This window comes from Rutilus rutilus (genome assembly GCF_951802725.1).
Source record: "Rutilus rutilus genome assembly, chromosome: 11".
NCBI classification, from domain to species: Eukaryota; Metazoa; Chordata; class Actinopteri; order Cypriniformes; family Leuciscidae; genus Rutilus; species Rutilus rutilus.
This window is the reverse complement of record NC_140216.1, coordinates 29,588,274-29,608,264: the sequence shown is the minus strand read 5'-3', so window position 1 is coordinate 29,608,264 and position 19,991 is coordinate 29,588,274. Positions and strand designations below refer to the sequence as shown.

General features: G+C 34.9%; 1 protein-coding gene and 2 long non-coding RNA genes across 5 annotated transcripts; 2 read left to right on the top strand and 1 right to left on the bottom strand.

The window, feature by feature from the left end:
* The first annotated feature begins 2,658 nt into the window (after positions 1-2,658).
* Positions 2,659-5,211, top strand: LOC311300225. The gene is made up of 3 exons (XR_014629242.1): positions 2,659-3,401; positions 4,215-4,300; positions 4,971-5,211. It is a non-coding gene; the product is annotated as an uncharacterized lncRNA (long non-coding RNA).
* Positions 5,212-6,570: 1,359 nt separating this feature from the next.
* Positions 6,571-7,161, bottom strand: LOC311300124 (interferon-gamma-inducible GTPase 10-like; the record flags this gene model as incomplete). Its single annotated transcript, XM_084424258.1, has 1 exon — positions 6,571-7,161. The coding sequence occupies one exon, from the start codon at positions 7,159-7,161 to the stop codon at positions 6,571-6,573; it is 591 nt and encodes a 196-aa protein (XP_084280384.1).
* Positions 7,162-9,305: 2,144 nt separating this feature from the next.
* LOC311299998 lies at positions 9,306-14,825 on the top strand. 3 transcript variants are annotated; one of them, XR_014629219.1, is made up of 7 exons: positions 9,306-9,557; positions 9,793-9,820; positions 9,970-10,215; positions 10,324-10,410; positions 10,614-10,775; positions 13,984-14,078; positions 14,622-14,825. It is a non-coding gene; the product is annotated as an uncharacterized lncRNA (long non-coding RNA). The 3 variants fall into 3 exon arrangements; XR_014629220.1 differs by lacking the exon at positions 10,324-10,410 and having other exon boundaries at positions 9,315-9,557; XR_014629221.1 differs by lacking the exons at positions 10,324-10,410; positions 13,984-14,078 and having other exon boundaries at positions 9,340-9,557.
* Positions 14,826-19,991: the final 5,166 nt, after the last annotated feature.

Sequence of the window (19,991 nt, the reverse complement as noted above, 5' to 3'; positions counted from 1 at the left end):
GAGATGAGACTGCTAAATTCTGATTGGCTGGCTTGAAAACCAATCACAAGACTCCCTGCATCACCGACTGCGGAAGAGAACTAGTGCAGTTGAGTTTATTATTTATGAAAAATATTCAAAAACTTCACTGTAATTCACTGTATTGTTGGCAAATTCAGTTGACACATCACTGATGTCCTGATGGTTATACTACAACACTTATTTTGGGAAATATATATATATATTTTACATTATATATACACTTGTAAATGTATCATTTTTATGATTTTTATGAAAAATATTCAATAACATAACTGTAATTCACTGTATTGTTGCCAAATTCAGCTCACACATCACTGCTGTCCTGATGGTTATACTACAACACTTATTTTGGGGAAAATATATTTTAAGTTGTATATACAATTGTACATTTATGATTTATGATTTTTATGAAAAATATTCTAATTTACTGTATTGTTGCCAAATTCAGTTCACATATCACTGCTGTCCTGATGGTTATACTACAACACTTATTTAGGCAAAATATATATTTTAAATTGTATATACAATTGTAAATGTAGAATTTTTATGATTTTTATGAAACATATTCAATAACTTCACTGTAATTCGCTGTATTGTTGCCAAATTCAGTTCACACATCGCTGCTGTCCTGATGGTTATACTACAACACTTATTTTAGGGAAAAATATATATTTTAATTTGTACATGCAATTGTAAATGTATAATTATTATGATTTTTATGAAAAATATTCAATAACATAACTGTAATTCACTGTATTGTTGCCAAATTAAGTTCACACATCACTGATGTCCAAAGTTATTGAATATTTTCATAAAAATCATTAAAAAAATCATAAATTTACAATTGTATATACAACTTTAAAAAAAAAAAAATTCCAAAATAAGTGTTGTAGTATAACCATCAGGACATCAGTGATGTGTGAACTGAATTTGGCAACAATACAGTGAATTACAGTAAAGTTATTGAATATTTTTCATAAAAATCATAAAAATTATACATTTACAGTAATTGTATATACAATTTAAAATATATATTTTACCAAAATAAGTGTTGTTGTATAACCTTCAGGACAGCAGTGATGTGTGAACTGAATTTGGCAACAATACAGTAAATTACAGTGAAGTTATTGAATATTTTTCATAAAAATCATAAAACTTCTACATTTACAATAGTATATACAATTTAAAATCTATATTTTTCCCAAAATAAGCGTTGTTGTATAACCATCAGGACAGCAGTGATGTGTCAACTGAATTTGCCAACAATACAGTGAATTACAGTGAAGTTTTTGAATATTTTTCATAAATAATAATCGTAAAAAATAAGCAAAACGATATTTATACAAAATAAGTCTTGTAGTATAACCATCAGGACAGCAGTGATGTGTGAACTGAATTTGCCAACAATACAGTGAATTACAGTGAAGTTTTTGAATATTTTTCATAAATAATAAACTCAACTGCACTAGTTCTCTTCCGCAGTCGGTGATGCAGGGAGTCTTGTGATTGGTTTTCAAGCCAGCCAATCAGAATTTAGCAGTCTCATCTCTGATTGGCTGGAATTATGGCATATTGTAACGTTGGGTTGTGTTGAGCAAGCAAGCTGTCTGCGCTTAGAGAGCGCTCACGGCTGGTATGAAAGGAGCAAGAAAGTGAAACTTTGCACACGCGAAAGAGAACGTCCGCGCACATCCAAATACTTATTTTAAATGCAAAATTGATTTTCGTTCGCTCGCAATATTTTCTTATCTGCGAGACAAACATTTCTGCGCAAAACTCAGTTCACGCGCGTGCGAAATGCCCTTTTGCACGCTCAAAATGTGATCTTGCGCGCGCAGAATTGTGACCGAAATCTCACCCCATACGCAAAACCCTCCCGTTAAAGTTCTATTGACGGAAAATGCGTATGCATTGCACGCAGTCACATTTTGCGTTCATATGGTACGCAAAACCCTCCCGTTAAACTTCTATTGATGGAAAATGCGTATGCATTGCACGCAGAAATGTATTATAGTTAAAGGGGTGGTTCAGGATTTTCAACATCGGACCTCATTTTCAAGTGAGCCTGTTTGTCATTCATCAGTGGAGACCGTTTTCAAAAAAATTCATCCAGTCCTTACTTTTGGATAGTTCGCTGGTGCTAGGCTAGCGCGAGTCAACGGTAGATGCGTTAGCCTGCCATTAAAAACAGTTTTACCCACTCCACAGTACATCAAAAGCAAATCAATTATAACGCCAGACTACCGATATAAATGTCTGTTGAGAGAATAATGTTAGAAATCAAACTACCCTTTCATCGCATTGCAATAGTTATACTTTGTTCCCTGTGTTTATTAGCACAGTCTACAGCAGCGGCGGAGTGATATTAAGTTACCTAGGCAACCGAGACTACTACTAGCTAGCTATGGCACATGGACGTACAGACGTCCCGACTGTAGTGCGCTTCTTTTCTGTGTTTACTTTTCGGCGCAGTACTAACCGGAGCAAAGTAAAATTCCGCCACTGCTGAGAAACTAGTTCCTGTAAATGTAATGCGATCATTGAGATGCAAGTGTAGTTTGAATTCTAACATTATTCTCTCAACAGACATTTACATCGATAGTCTGGCGTTATATAATTTATTTGCTTTTGGTGTACTGTGGAGTGGGTAAAACTGTTTTTAATGGCAGGCTAACGCATCTACCATTGACTCGCGCTAGCCTAGCACCAGCGAACTATCCAAAAGTAAGGACTGGATGAATTTTTTTGAAAACTGTCTCCACTGATGAATGACAAACAGGCTCACTTGAAAATGAGGTCCGATGTTGAAAATCCTGAACCACCCCTTTAAAGTCATCGTCCCGCCCCTTAATCGTACGAAGATTCACGATTCCATCTCGTGCAGATGCCGAAGGTGCATGCAGAAATACGTGTTATTATTTTATTTATTTTTTTGTTTTATTTTATTTTTTTATTTTTTTTTGTACAGAAACATAACTCATAATCTCTAATGGGGGCGAATGGTCACATAATTTAATCTATTGATTCGTGACACGGGCACGTTTATTTCGTTATTTTCGTAATACCAGCACGTTTTTTAAACTAATGTATTTTAAATGGGAAGCGTCTTTCGTGATCACAGCACGATTCTTTCTGCCTATCGGGCTGCAGCAGAGAACCTGTTTAATCAACATTAATTCACGAGATTTTATCTTATCATGGACCATGGTTTATGTATTTTTTTAATGTTATTTTTCGATCTTATTGCCAGGGAAGCTGGATTGCTTTGCTGTTTATTGATATTTAAAAAATAATATTTTATCAGTAGGAAATCGCGGTGAAGAAGTCTCGTTCCGAACACATCGCGATATTTGGCATCAGTTCACGTGTGCCAGATGTTGGTGATATAATGTCTTTTCTGTTTGTCGATATTAATAAGATTAGCTCACATTCAGTCACTGCATTATATCTGTCATCGCCACAGAGGCTTTGCGTTTCATTGCTTTCTAATTCTAAACAGGGTGATTAAACACCGTCTGTCACGTGACGTGCTGTTTTATTTGTAGTAGAAGCACAGTAAAAACAACACTTACCATGCTTTAACCACATTAACATTAGTTTTACTGTGATAAGTGTAGTAAAAAGACAGTAATCACAAAACTGACCATTCGTTTACCACACTATTGGTAGTTTTAATGTGATACGTATTGTAAATGTACAGTAACCACAATACTTACCATGCTTTTACTACAGTAACCCTAATTTTACTGTGATAGGTGTGGTAAAAGGACAGTAACCACAAAACTTACCATGCTTTTACCACAGTAACCCTAATTTTACTGTGATAGGTGTGGTAAAAGGACAGTAACCACAACACTTACCATGCTTTTACCACAGTAACCCTAATTTTACTGTGATAGGTGTGGTAAAAGGACAGTAACCACAAAACTTACCATGCTTTAAACCTCAGTAACCTTAGTTTTACTGTGATTGGTGCAGTACAGGGCAGTAATCACAAAACTTACCATGCTATTCCCCAGAATTGGTAGTTTTAAAGTGATATTTGTTGTAAATGCATATTAAACACAACACTTGCCATGCTTTTAATGCTTTATAATGTAACATCCAATATTTGTAAGGCAGTACTTTGTCCTTTAAATAATCCTATATATTATTAATTATACATAATGATATTTTCTTTTCTTTTTTTTCAGCTGAAAAGACCAAAAGGGCCTTTCGGACTCAGTCAGCCCCATATTGTTTGAGGACAAGTAAACGGAGGAGACGGAAAGCTGCATAGGTAAATATTTGCAATGTATGTGTTGTTTTAAACCCTAAATCAAATAATTTATCAAGCATTTGTTGTTTCTTAAACCTTTTCTCACAAAACCCATAGCCCAATCAGTATGAACATAGTCTGAAGGTCTTAATAATTCACAAGATTTAACAAGTTGTCAAATTCGTACGATACTCTTACATATTTGTATACTCGTACACAATCCTGCAGCTTTTACTCCTAGTGCTGTCATTGGCTACTGCCTCAATTCCTGTACGGAATTATCGCGATATTTGTAAATCAGTTGAGCCCCTTCTTGGAAAGTAGTCGGATGTCCCACACACTGTTAGAAAGTTTATATTAATTGCATTGTATTTATTACAATTATTACAAATTGGTCCCCGTCTGTTTATGTTCCAGTGATACATGATGTCTCTCCACACCTCATAACCTACCTCTGTTTGCAAGAGTGGAAAAGCTTATCTGACATTATCATGTCACATGACATCAGATACTCAATAATTTTGTCGTAATCAGATCAGTTACACTGCCCTACCCGTTTGCATGTAAATCATTTTCATACGATTATTGCTTGCTTTTATAAACATACTTTTATTCATAGAAATGCCCACATATCAGTGAACTTATAACATAAAAATGCTTTTAACATTTAATTATGCAACACTCTTTACAGAAAAATATCCCACAGTTATGGATAAACTCACAACGTCATCATCAAGTGCTGTGCTGGGCACATTGGGCAACAAGTGTCCTCCAACGTATTCGATCCGTGGCCAAGTTCTTCACATCTTCCCATGGGACACTGACATTCTTCAGGTCTTCGTGAAACATCTGTCTCCGTGTCTTCCTTGGTCTTCCCTGTCTCCTGCATCCTCCTGGTGGTGTCCACTTCATCACTGTGTTTGGGTGTTGTTGTTTGGGCAGGATGTGTCCAGTGAGGTGCACCCTTTGCTCTGTCTCAGTTTCTGAAAGTCTTCATGTAGTCCCACTCCCACTCCTCCTCGTGATCTCTTTGATATATGCAGAACCAATGTTGAAAATAGTAATTTATCTTTTTCCATATTGTTAAAGCATTTTGTTTTCTCTTTCAGCTTCATAAACTGTACTTGATTTCTGCCTAATGGCTTTATAAAAAAGGGTCAGTGCACATCAGGTGTTTTGCTGAAGGACATATTCATTGCATAGTTACAATAAATGTGACCAATAATCACAAGGATATAGAATGAAAGTTGAGAATGTAAAATGTTGTGCTTATGTTTTTGCCTATTTGTTCTTTAAAGCAAAGAAACAAATGTATTTTCACATAACAAAGTTGAATCTCATCTCTTGGTTTGTAAATATAACTTCATCATAGCAATTTTTTAACGTTAATGTATGTGTCACTATAATAGATTTCCCCTGTATCTGGATATTTTTAATTAACTGATTTTTATACTTTTGTGTCCATTCATTTGTGCTTTTGTTACATTTATTTGAATATAATTGATATACCTTTAATATACTATACATACACTGTAATGTTAGAAGCACTTTAGAACATGCAATTATCTTTAATTAATATACTGCAAAACTACCCCTGCTGTAGGACATTGCTTAGAAAAAAGTTTCTCTTTCAAATGTATGCATCAGTCTAATCAAAAAAGCTAATTTGTAGCATTGATCATGTGAACTCGTTTTTGGATGGTAACCACACAAAGGAGTCTTTTGTTTTTAAATATGAGTTTTATAATTTAATTAGAAGGAATACATGTTTAACAGCCTAAATATAAAAATGTTAAGGTATCTATCCCTGCAGGCGGAACCAGAAGAGATCTGTCATCGTTTACCATAAATGGGCATGTAAGTGTGACGCATCTGTTCAGCTGGGTTGTTATTGGCTGTGACTTTATCGCAGAACTCGCTGTGATTGGACAATCGTTTAACACATATAAAACGGCGCTTCATGTTACAAAGTATGTTTTGGTGTCATTATTACGTTAGTTATAGATTAAGCTAACTATAAAGTGTCTCTATGTTGTGAGAAGTTACTCCTTTTCCGAGATCCTAACCCTAACTCTAAGCATGTCTGCACATTTCAATGAACTACACAGCACCATGCTTCTGGTTCCATTGATAGAATGACAGAGACATGTGGGTAATGTAGTTTAAAACGTTTAGTAATGAAACAATAAATGTTAAATAAATAATATATTTAATGGACAACTGGATATCTAAATTTGTTCATTGTGCAAACCTTTATGACATATATGAGGGACAGGCTGAAATTTTATATTTTACTGTGAGCACTTTAACTGAATAAACTTACCGTTTTCACAGTCCTTCCGTATGGTATCCAGTGTCTTTTTCTGGTCAAAGTTTTTCTTCCTCTTTTCAGCATGAATGCTTAAGTCAACTTTGGAGCGAATAAAATAAAACCTTTTCCCCATTCTCATGATCTCTTTGGCCAGCTGAGTGTGGCATTCTCTGAACCGATCTGAAGCAATAATGATGAAAAAATCATAGCGTTCAAACTGAACCAGTTTAAGATCATCGGCTTGGAAGTTTGGTGTTCCAATGCCAGGAAGATCCCACACTTTGACATTGTTGTATTTAGGGTGAAGGTAAACCTCTGGTTCTGTAGTGGTTTCCACTACACCTGTTTTGGCAGAGCCCTCTTCTTCATCCCCTAAACCCCTGAATGCATTGACAAACGTGGACTTTCCAGAACCTGACTCTCCCGTCACACCAATGTTAAGTTCTACAAGATCCTGCTGTTTGAGGTATTCTTTGATTGTGTTTGTCGCTGATGGAATATCTTGAGTAGAAATCATTTCTTGGAGCTTCATCAGCTCGTCTGTTATGTCAAAATAATTGGCAGGTGACATCTAAAAATGTGTTGGAATACAAACATAAGCCTCATTATTGGAATATATTGACATTATTGATGTATTTAACATAAGTACAAATGTGTAGATATCTCAATCTGAGACAAACTTTTACCTTTATGCTTACAGATCAAATGCTTGAAGCACAGTTGTTTCCTTCACAGAGGGGTGCTAATGGTATTTAAAGAAAGTTTCATACATTCAGTGAGAGAATTACTGGCGGGACCTATATAGTAACAGAATACACATAAATTATATTAAGTGATGCAGGAATATATACATTTCTCATTCTTACCAAGTATTTCTGAGCAAGAAGGCTCTGAAATATTCAACTCGAAGTATCAAAGCTTGTGAGAGTATAAACCTAAAAAATCAGATATATGATCAGAGCAGGATACACCCAAACCCTTCCACTTGCTTTCACAATCACCAGTACCTAGTCAAATGGACAAATAAATGGTTCCTTTGTTAAAGCATATATGTGCAAATGGCATGAGAGGACCAGCACTTGTTATAAAGACAGGACAACAACCTGTAGATTTAATAAATGATGCATGGGTAAACCTTGCAGTTTGATATTGGACTGATAAACAAAGTAACAGGAGTACTGGGGCTCGTTCTTCGTACGTTGCTTATTACATCCGAGATCAAATGACACATCCAAGATGATTTCATCGTGCTAATCATAATCCGGCTAATTGAGTTCTTCGAACACACTTGCCGGATAGGATTAGTATCGCTGGATTGAGTTATCTGAGATAACTGCGCGTTCACGCGCTGGTTTAAAAGGGGATATGTATCGATAGTGGAAACATTGATCAGCAACGCTGCCATTGGCTGCTCAGCGTGGCCAAAGAGCGCGCACAGTTTTTCTCATATTATATCTATGTTTTTTCTCCTCAGCAGAGCAAGAACTAATAGTCGAAGTTTATTCGGAATTGTAATGTTTTAATCAAAACGCCAGGGAACACCTCAAAGTCTGCAAAAGCCAGGAGAGAGGGCTGGCAAAAAGTAGCAGACAATTTAAATCCGTTAGAATGGCCATGTTAGATGTTTTTATCACCCATACAAAAATGTAATATATGGCCATATATGTACTTATATTTTAAATAGCATGACATATATCTATACATATATTTGACTTATATGAGAACACAATATATGACTGCAACATATATCTATACATATATTTGACTTATCTGAGAACACAATATATGACTGCAACATATATCTCTATATATTTGACTTATCTGAGAACACAATATATGCCTGCAACATATATCTATACATATATTCGACTTATCTGAGAACACAATATATGCCTGCAACATATATCTATACATATATTCGACTTATCTGAGAACACAATATATGACTGCAACATATATCTATACATATATTCGACTTATCTGAGAACACAATATATGCCTGCAACATATATCTATACATATATTTGACTTATCTGAGAACACAATATATGAGTGCAACATATATCTATACATATATTTGACTTATCTGAGAACACAATATATGAGTGCAACATATATCTATACATATATTTGACTTATCTGAGAACACAATATATGACTGCAACATATATCTATACATATATTTGACTTATCTGAGAACACAATATATGCCTGCAACATATATGAACATTTATGTGTCCAAACATGTGAAGAAAATATTTGAGTTCATCCATATATGATACCATATATCTGCATATATTACAGTATATGGTTTCTCGCATATATGGACAACATTAATTATAAATATGTGACATACATATTTGTTTTCAACATATTTAATAAATGTATGTAAACATACACTGTAACCCTTTACTGTAAATTTACAACGAATTTCTTACAGAATTGTACTGTATTTCCATAATACAGTATTAAGCTGTATCTTTTACAGAACAGCTGTAAATATACAGCACATTTCTGTTTTCGTCCTGATAAATTCGTTATGGATCATACCGTCATACTGACTGAAAAGGCATTGCATTGTGAGATTGATTTCTTTCGCGCTCAATTCAGTTCAAATGTGACGCGTCATGCGAGCAGCAGCAGACAGTAACGTTAGGCAGCTACAACAGGCAAACTCGTTTTGTCAGCGGGATTCAACTTAACAAATAATCATTCCTGTTATCAAGATAAACAATGTCTGCGAATCTGTGAGCAATTTTAAAGCTTTTTTGAGGTTCGGTTCGGTTCGGTTCGGTTCGTGTTTCAAACATTAGTTGCCTGTGACGCAGCAGAAAACGGACGACGTTAACGGTAGCAGCTACCTGAAGATGGATGGAAGAATTTGTCATTGAATAATCTAACCTGCGCGTGACGATAAGTGGGATTTAGAGTTTGAGAAGATGGAGAATTGTTCAACTGAGTGATACGGTAAGCCATATATAAGTTATTTATTTTTATTTTTTTTGCGTTCGCATTTCTACATTGTTTCCACGTATTTGGTTTGATTTTGCGAACGTGGTTTACTGCGTGGCCGCGCAAGCAATTCACTGACTCTGTTCCACCTGTTTACCAAGTAACGTTAACTTCGACATTTCATATAATAGGCAACCTTTACCATGCTATTTGCATGACGTGCATTTGATATATATTTTTTTCGTTTTAGGCTTTGTAATCTGATGGCCATTGTTAATGTAAGTGCTTTTAAGTAGTGTTACAGTTATAGTCTATGTGGTAAAAAAAAAAAATTATTCTGTCAGTTCTGTGATCGTGCTTTTGAATCGTTGTCAGAATTTTGCTAGCACATGAAAATCCATGTTCCTAATGCTGTTTTCAAATGTAGTAGGCCTATTCCTGATTGCCATCCCATGGTCCTACAACTACTCCCTAATTCAAAGAAGTTAGACGGTGTTATCCTTCAAGCAGATAAGTAGAGATTATTCAGCAAATCTCATTAATTTGTAATATGTTTTATGTTTTGGTTCTGTTGATCAAGGTTGTGCTGTCCTTTTTAAAAATTGTTTCAGGAATTTGCATCGCTGGTGTCCAGCAATCTACATTTGCCAGAAAGTCCACGACTTATTTCCTGGTATGTAAACATTAAAGGGGTAGATGAAACCTAAAATGAAAAGCCATCATTTACTCACCCCACTGCAAAATATGTTTTTCTTAATTAGTGTTTTTATTTTGTTTCCAGTCCAGATATCTACAATTCTTACATGAAGAAGCATTTAATAGACACGTAAAAATTGTCTTGTTTTCTGAAAGAATAAGTCAAAATTAAGTGAGTTTATGCTTAAAACAAACAAAATTATTTGCCAGTGCATTTTAGCATTCTAACCATTTTAAATTTTTAGTTGAAAAATGTAATTCATAGAACTATGAATAGACAACTACATTGAACCACAGTGGAATCCACAGTAGTTATTTTAATTATTAATATTATTTATTTATTCTTTTTTTTATTATTTTTTTATTCCATTACAGGTCAATCTCTAAGCAACCAGTGCTGGATATTAAGTTTGGAAGGTCAAGGTGTGTGTGAAGGATCACAGCCTCTTCATCACTGGCCTGGCAGCACTGTTTTCCTCCTCCTATAACTTCAGCTTGCAGTACCAGGAAGAGGCAGCACCTTGAGTTTGTTCAGAGGTTAGTCATTGGCATATTTGCCATTCATATATATATATATATATATATATATATATATATATATATATATATATATATATATAATTAGACTGAATTGTGTCACTAACCTTGACTTGACAGTATTTATTATGTTGACTACTGGTATGAACAATATGGCCCTGGTTTCCATACAGGGCTTAGCTTAAAGGAGAACTCCGGTCAATTTTAACATTGAGCTCATTTTTTTGTACATTTGGAGTGCTGTCAATACAGAGAACAACGACAAAAATCGGTGTTGCCTACACCGAGTTATTCTATTTTTAAAATTTGCACCCTATTGACTTCAATGGGGCAAGTAGTAAGCCTGCTTTTTAGCCTCTTAACATCCTTTAAGTGTCATTACAAGTGCACAGAAAATGTGAGTGATTCCTTCCGAGTGAACACGGGTGGATCTGACTGCAGTAGATGTTAGAGATATTAATAAAAATGAAGTTAATTCAGCCAGCGCTCATACCTTTGTTTACATCCTGTTTTCGGTCGAAGTCCACAGTAATCGATTGTCGAGTTCACGCGAATAGGTTTAGTACCTATGATCACGCGCGTGAACTCGACAATCGACTACTGTGGACTTCCACCGAAAACAGGATGTAAACAAAGGTATGAGCGCTGGCTGAATTAACTTCATTTTTATTAATATCTCTAACATCTACTGCAGTCAGATCCACTCGTGTTCACTCGGAAGGAATCACTCACATTTTCTGTGCACTTGTAATGACACTTAAAGGATGTTAAGAGGCTAAAAAGCAGGCTTACTACTTGCCCCATTGAAGTCAATAGGGTGCAAATTTTAAAAATAGAATAACTCGGTGTAGGCAACACCGATTTTTGTCGTTGTTCTCTGTATTGACAGCACTCCAAATGTACAAAAAAATGAGCTCAATGTTAAAATTGACCGGAGTTCTCCTTTAAGCCAGGTCTAGGCCTTAATAAAATTAGGGTATTTAAGCAGCTTTTATAATAATGTATCAAAAAAAAAAAAACATTACTGGTGTGCATCTTGAGATAAAACAGTGGCAGTCATATATTTTAAGATATGTCAGTGCAAGTTGTTTTCAGTTGAAGGATTAGTGAAAATTCTGTCATTAATTACTCACCCTCATGTCGTTCCAAACCTGTAAGACCTTCGTTCATCTTCAGAACACAAATTAAGATATTTTTGATGAAATCTGAGAGGTTTCTGAACCACCCATAGACAGCAACGTCTTTGCAACTTTTAAGGCCCAGAAAGCTTGTAAAAACATTGTTTAAATCAGAGGTCCCCAACCCCCGGGCCGCGGACCGGTACCGGTCCGTGGGACATTTGGTACCGGGCCTCACAGAAAGAATAGGCTATATAACTTAACGTATTTTCCGGACTATAAATCGTTCCGGAGTATATGTCGCATCAGTAAAAAAATGCGTCATGAAGAAGAAAAAACATAATATAGCCTAAGTCGCACTGGACTATAAGTCGCATTAATTTAGAAATGTAGCCTATTTCACAAAAAAATATATATATATAAAAAAAAGAATAATAATAATTGTTCGGATGGGACTGTTCACCCTTACGGACGTGCAGCGCTCTGAAAGCGGCACAAAAAGACTGCTTTAAAACTTTCACAGAGACCTCAGAGTCAGACAGAAAGCAAAAAGCCTGTCTTTAAATTGTATTTCGTTTTGTATTAATTGTATCTTAATTTTAATCAATGTTTCATCACCCAATTGCCAGGATTTAATAAGAAGTAGGCCTAAATATAATAGAAAATATTTAATCAGGACACGGAGGCGCGGGCGCGTGAACTGGAGCTGATCTCATAAATTAACCGAAATTCAGCGTATAAGGTAGCCTACTTGCCTCACAGACCTGAGCCATAGAAAGCTTGAAATGTCTAATTTTAAACAGAACAATTCAAAACAAAAGAAAACTGACTGTTCTCTGCTTATGTAATTCGTATATGTGCATTTCTCTCGGGCGCGTTCAGGCATACTGCGAAGATCGAGTCAGCATTGTCAACTTCATCTTTGCACAGGAAACACTTGTTTAAACAATTAAAATGTCTCCTGCTATATTTTACATATTCATAATCATTCATTTTGGTTCTTAAAATCGGTTCTTTGTGACAGCTTTTAGGTGCTTTATTGGCAGCGCCACCCTTACATCGCATCAGCACCGTAAACATGGAGATTTTTTTCTTTTGGGGGGCTTTTTGTTTGTGTTCAGGCTTTCTCAGTTGTCTTTAGACGCGATATTACGAGTACCCTGCTAATAAAATTGCAAGTAAGCCTACACATTGGATTCACGTTTATCCTATATTTAATTGTTTTTTATATATTTTTTATATTTTGTTGTATTTATCCGCCGCACCTTAAAGGCCGGTCCGTGGAAATATTGTCTGATATTAAACCGGTCCGTGGCGCAAAAAAGGTTGGGGACCGCTGGTTTAAATAATCCATGTAACTAGTGCAACCTTAAAGGAGAACTCCGGTCAATTTTAACATTGAGCTCATTTTTTTGTAAATTTGGAGTGCTGTCAATACAGAGAACAACGACAAAAATCGGTGTTGCCTACACCGTGTTATCCTCTTTTTAAAATTTGCACCCTGTTGACTTCAAGTTTTAAACCTGCTTTTAGCCTCGTAACATCCTTGATGTGTCATACAAGTGCCCAGCCATGTGAGTGATTCCTTCAGAGTGAACACGGGTGAATCTGACTGCAGTAGATGTGAAAGATATCTTGTTGAAACATCTACAAATGTCCGTATATAGGTGAAAATGCCCCTTGAAATCAATTTAAGGTGGCAAATATTACCCCTTAATAAAAAATGTTAATTTCTGTCACTGCTGTAAACTGACCACTGCATAGAATATGAAAAATATGAATATCTTTGTCAGTCAGTTGTCAACAGGCCTAAACAAGCCATGGCACCAAGCACAGAAACACAATCAGTAAAATGTTATCTAATTATTATCAAGAAAACTTTGAAAATATCGATCGAGACATATTTTGTCAATATTGCACACCCCTAATGCATGGTATTAATTTTGATTTCTTCGGGTCTTAAAAAGGTCTTAAAAAGCCTTAAATTTGACTTTAAAAATTGTGCAGAAACCCTGCTTCATAATATTTAGGTTGAACCACTGTAGCTATATATTTACCAATGTTTTTACCACTTTTCTGGGCTTTGACAGTTGCAATGATATTGATATCAATGGAAGGACAAAACTATCAGATTTCATCAAAAATATCTTCATTTGTGTCCCGAAGATGAACAAAAGTCTTGAGGGTGAGTAATAATGACAGAATTTAAAATTTTGGGTGCAAACATGCATTTTAGTCTGGTAAATCATGTTGTCATATATGCAATAAACATTGCAAGGCTTGCAATTAAGTTAAATTATTTCTGTCACAAAGGTTTGGGCTGGATTCTGGCAGTGTGTGCTCTATATAAACGGATAGTCTAAAGACCGCCTTTCCACTGATACTCTGATGGCACCGGATGAGGGCATGATATTGTTAATGAGCTGGGTGATGAGTAGACAAAAGTTGTAGAATAAAACTTTAAATCTGGCAACCCCACTTCCAAAAATTTTGTTAGTTGACAGTGCGCATGTAAACAGACACATTGAGTTGATGTATTTTACCAGGGCAGAAAAAATATCAGTTATTGATCACAACATCCAACATTGCATTTTTTTTTTTTACAACATCCAACATTGCATTTTTTTTTTTCATGTTCAGTTTTAGTCAGCTTTTGTGCTATCTCTCTTTGTCAAAATATATACACTCAGTTAATAATATTTAATTGTTGTTTTTTTCTGCCTTTTAGACGCTTTCTTGACATCAATCCTGAACGTGGATCAAAAACAAAGAAAGGACAAGTAACTTCAAAGAAAACTGGCCAAGTTGTGCAAAACAAGAACACCACTGTAAGCCTACAGGTGTCCTCACTTCTGCGAAACCTTGCAGACTTTGAATGGGATTTCGTTTGCACTTTTATGGACTTCAAAAAAGAAACAGCATTTCACTGTCGTTATAAAGCTTGGAAGAGCCAGGACATTTTTTAATAGAACTCTGATTGTATTCATCTGAAAGAAGAATGTCAGATACACCTAGGATGGCTTGAGGGTGAGTAAATCATGTGTTAATTTAAATTTTTGGGTGAACTATTCCTTTAATTAAGTGCTAACTGTTACCTGTTTGTTGTTAAGTGTTAAAATTGCATTTTATGTTTAAAAAGTAATTCAGCCAACATGTTCACAGAAGGCAATTTAACTAAATAAATGTTTTAAAACCCAGAAAATGTTGTTTTCTTTTTCCTAGTGTGACTACTCTTATGAAACCTTAAAGTATAATATTTTAATGTTTTTTAATTTTAATATTTATGTAATAATAAAAGCAGTATTCCCTGTAAAAATACAATTTATTGCTGTCGACAAGTTTAATAATGTAAAATGTGGTATATACTGTATTTGTTAATTACAGTGGAGTACTGTAAATGCTGTTTACTGTAGTAGTGTTGTAAAAATACAGTATGTGGATAGCAACCCAGCTGCCAGTATTTAACTGTAAATTTACAGTGAAAAGTTTTACAGTGTATACATGCATGTGATACTGATGCATTTTTAAAGCTGTGGCATATGGTTATGGTACTTTGTGGATGTATTTGTCAAAAATGACAAAGAAAACACTGCATTATTGTATTAAAATACTATATTTGGTATTCACACAATAGACAAAATCTCCAACTATAGGCATTTAATTTCAAGGCATTCAGATATAAGATTTGTATCCCTAATATATGTGAAAGTATGTACTATAGAAATAAGTACATATATGCATGTAAAATATATGCGTCATATATGCATGTATACATATATGCGTGTAAAATATATGCGTCATATATGCATGTATACATATATGCGTCATATATGCGTGTATACATATATGCGTCATATATGCGTGTATACATATATGCGTCATATATGCGTGTATACATATATGCGTCATATATGCGTGTATACATATATGCGTCTTACATATATTTCACATTTATGTGCATATACGGGAAAATATATGGCACTTACATGAAAACGGCCATTTTTGATATATTTTGAAATATATGTTTCATATATGTATATGTGTTTTACATATATGAATTTTGCATATATTCTCATATATGCAGCAGACATACATGAGCACTAACATTATATATGTAATTTACATATATTGACATATATTACATTTCTGTATGGGCACTTATTAGCCTATATTTTTGTATTTTAATAATTGCATAATTACTTTGTTCATTGTAATGTCAGAGTCACCACACTAGAATATGGGAACAAATAAAAGTGAAGTACAAAAATATTCTAATGGTAATTTTTTGTTATATTATAGTCTCTTTTATGAAAGGCACTGTTAAATAAATGGTTGTCTGTTTATAAAAGCAATCAAGAAAAAGGCTGAGAAAAAAAAAAAAGATCTTAGTAGCCTACACTGTATTTTTGCTGCATTAAATTAAGGCCATATAGTCATTTCAGCTGTTAAATCTTGAGCAATGATGAATTGCTTTGACTTGTGGAAGTAAAAACTGATAAACTTATGTTAATGTAAAAATATGTATTGAAGAAGAGTTCAAAAAGAGTTATTGATCACATTTTTCCCAAGTGTAGTTCATTGTAATGACATTGTGTTTTCCTCTTTTGTGCACTTTTACATAATACACTCAACACTTGTTAACTTAAGTGGACATTTTCTAACTTTCCAAAGGAAAGAAAGTATAAGACTTTGTAATGTCCATTTGTTTCCATTGCACTGGACAGTGAATAAACCCTCTCAGATAACTGTCATATGGAGGAACTAGCCTACCTGCAAGTGCATAAAGAACTTTACTTCATTTATACTTGTATGCTTTATGGCTGCAATATAAGTTTAAGGATTCCACATCTACAGAAAGGCCTACAGAAGAGTCTGCACAGACAGAGGAGACATATGCCTACAGGTGGGCAGTGTAGAGCCAACTTTTCCTTTTATTTGTTGCATGAGGCATGTGTCTAATATCTCTTGTTGCAGGCACTTGACCACTGGCTTTTCTTTACAAAGAACAATTGAAATAAAACTCAAGGAACTAAGCATATTTGTCTTTTATTAAACATTTAATGAAAAGTGTATATATTTTTTTTGGCAGTGTTGTGTAATATGGCACATGCAAATGCAACAATGTCACAGGCCCTGTCAGGTGTGCAACCCTCAGACTTTTCAGACACTGAAATCTTCCCTTTAGTTAGCCAAAGTTCATTTCATTGTGTGCCCTTGTCCTGGCTAGAGCTGCATTGTAACTGGTTTGGGTCAATGGGGTCATAAAACACCTGTCTGCAGGCAGGAACATGTCATAATCACCTATGAAGAAATGCAGTTCTGTTAGGATCAGCATTAAGTGTATGTAATACAGTGAGCTTGATATTTAATTGTGGAACTTTTCTTACCACTTTCAAATAATGTGCATAAATGTGAATCTCTGAAAATTCTTAAGTCATACACAGATCCTGACCATTTTGCTTTCACATTTGTGATATGGAAGATTTGTCAACTGCCTTTTTTTTATTTGATATAATATTATTAATCTGGAATATTAAGAATCACAATAGTAACTGGGCTGCACATTTACATTGTGAACCCCCTTTCTGTTCACATAATCCCCTTCATTGAGGCCTTGATGGCAGTCTAGCCTATAAGCCTGAGTGACATACTGTAATCAGCATGGTCATGATCGCATGATCTTCATAAAAAAATATTTAAATAGTCTAATAAATAGTAGGCTATAGTCTAATAAAAAAAATAAAAATAAAAAAACCTGCTTAAAAAAACTGATTTACATTGGGTCTTCAGTGGCTTGGAAATGCCAAAAAAAAAAAAAAAAAAAAAACTAAAACTGTTTTTTAAACCTAAAAGCGCCAGGTAAACTCCGAATGACACGACAAACAGCACTTTCCATCAAGTTCTCCGCATCTCCAATAGTGTAATGGAAAGAGCCAGTCGCAATTAATCTTAGGGTACAGTTTTTGCTGTAGTAAAAGCCCGACTCCGACAACCCAGATTTAAGTCGAAAATAAATGTGCGTTTCCAACAAATTAATAATGTAAACGACAATCTCATGAGTCACGAGGAAAAAAAATATATATATCAGACAGTGCACTATCGCACTGCGCTGGACTTCCCGTATCATCTCCGTTTATGAGCCGCAGTCTAATCCTGTTTACATGAAATAAGCCTGCTCCCGAGCAGGTTTAAGATTGCGCACCTGTTGCTATGACAACAAGTCCAGGATGAGCGTCGAAGAACCAAACAATCCAAGATCATGCCAAATCGTCAACAATCAAATCCAGCTAACTGAGTTAGCGACGTACGAAGAACGGGCCCCTGGTCTGTAATTGCATCAACTCTGAATTATATTTACAACACAATATTTGTCAATGCTGACCTGTCCCGGGGCACGCACCCCCTGGAAGAAAATGTATAAATCTGGTGCAAAGTTAAAAAAATTAAGAGCTCCAACCCATATTCAGTGAGCAAACTGACTTGTACCTGAACTTTAAAAGGGACTCAAACCTCTTTTTAGTTGTGATTACACTACATACTACTACTACTACCACTATAATATTAACCTTATGACAGTAATAGCCATATATTGTAAAACAAATGCACTGATAAACCTGTAAGCTTTTATTTTGGCTGAAAACAAGTTTACAAACACGTCTCATTTCAAATCTAGTAAAATACTGTAATCGTCAAATATGTAAATGTGAAAATAATGCGTAACAGCATTCCTAAACGCACGCTAAACTCACATGCACAGATGGAGTTCACTGCATTCATTCACTGTGAACTGAGATGCGGAGCAGATCAGGTGCTCATCACGTGAGTGAAGTGCGCACGTCTATTTGTGCAGCGCAAACAGGCAGAAAGGACACAAACAAGGACACAAAGCCTTATCACGCTTTCAATTTTAGTTTGTTTGACAGCAATTGTGCAAAACAATTATTATGAGAAGTTTAAATATATTTTCCGGCTGCCACTGTCTGGTTAATGAATGGGAATGTAATCGCATCCACTGGAGGCAAGCTTGGAGAACCCAAATGCAGTTTATTCAAAATGAACATGGAACACGGAACACCGGAACACGGAACACGGAACACGGAAAAACACGTGATCAATGAAAAACGAAGCCTCACTTTCTTTCCAGTCACGTGAATGCTTCACTTTGCATGTCGGAATGTCTGAACCCAGACCACTACTCTACAGGTTTTTGGAAGTTTAAGTCCATTTACTAACATTTATATACACACACACACACACACATATATATATATATATATATATATATATATATATAGCCTATGTTACATGATCATATATTCTGACATATAAATAGAAACCATAAAATAATTAGACCACCATTTACTTGCATCAAGCAACTCTGTTGATATTTTTATAATTAGTATTAATATAATTGTTAAATTTAATTTATTGCCACACTTTAATATGTGAATATTATTACCAGAAAACTGAACATTTAGCATAGTCAGGCTTTTGTTTGTGTTTAATGTTGTAATTAAATAATTGTTAATTGTTTGTAATAATAGTGTACGAATTCATGTTTTAAAATTATGGGGTACATATCAGTGCATTTATACAGTAATGTTTTGATAGCAAAGGTACAGCTGTTTTAGTTTGGGCTTTTTAGTTTGTTTCAAGGCAAGTAAAACTAAAACTTGAAACTTTTTTTTATACTGGGGAAATATAACTATTATAATGTAGTTACAGGGTCAGTGGTGCTTGTTACCTTCTTTTTCTATTAAGTTACAGGGTAAGTGTGGCATCTGTGGGCTGTAGGTTAAAGTGGTGCTTGTTACAAGAGTATATGTCCCTGGTATTAAAAAAACAAACAGTTGCAATAGTTTTACTTGCCTTGAAACACAGAAGACCAAACTTAATCAATGCAGACCGTTTCTTCGGTTCAGCTTCAAAAGGCGGGCATAGCAGTACAAGATCCTTCCCTTTGGGTTGTCCCTTTCTCCTTGCATCTTTACCAAAGTCGCAGAGGCTTATTGAAATAAAAAAAATAATAATAAAAAAAATGCTATCAGTCAAATTCATCTTTAATTTTTTTTTTTAAAGAATCACACCATTGCATACA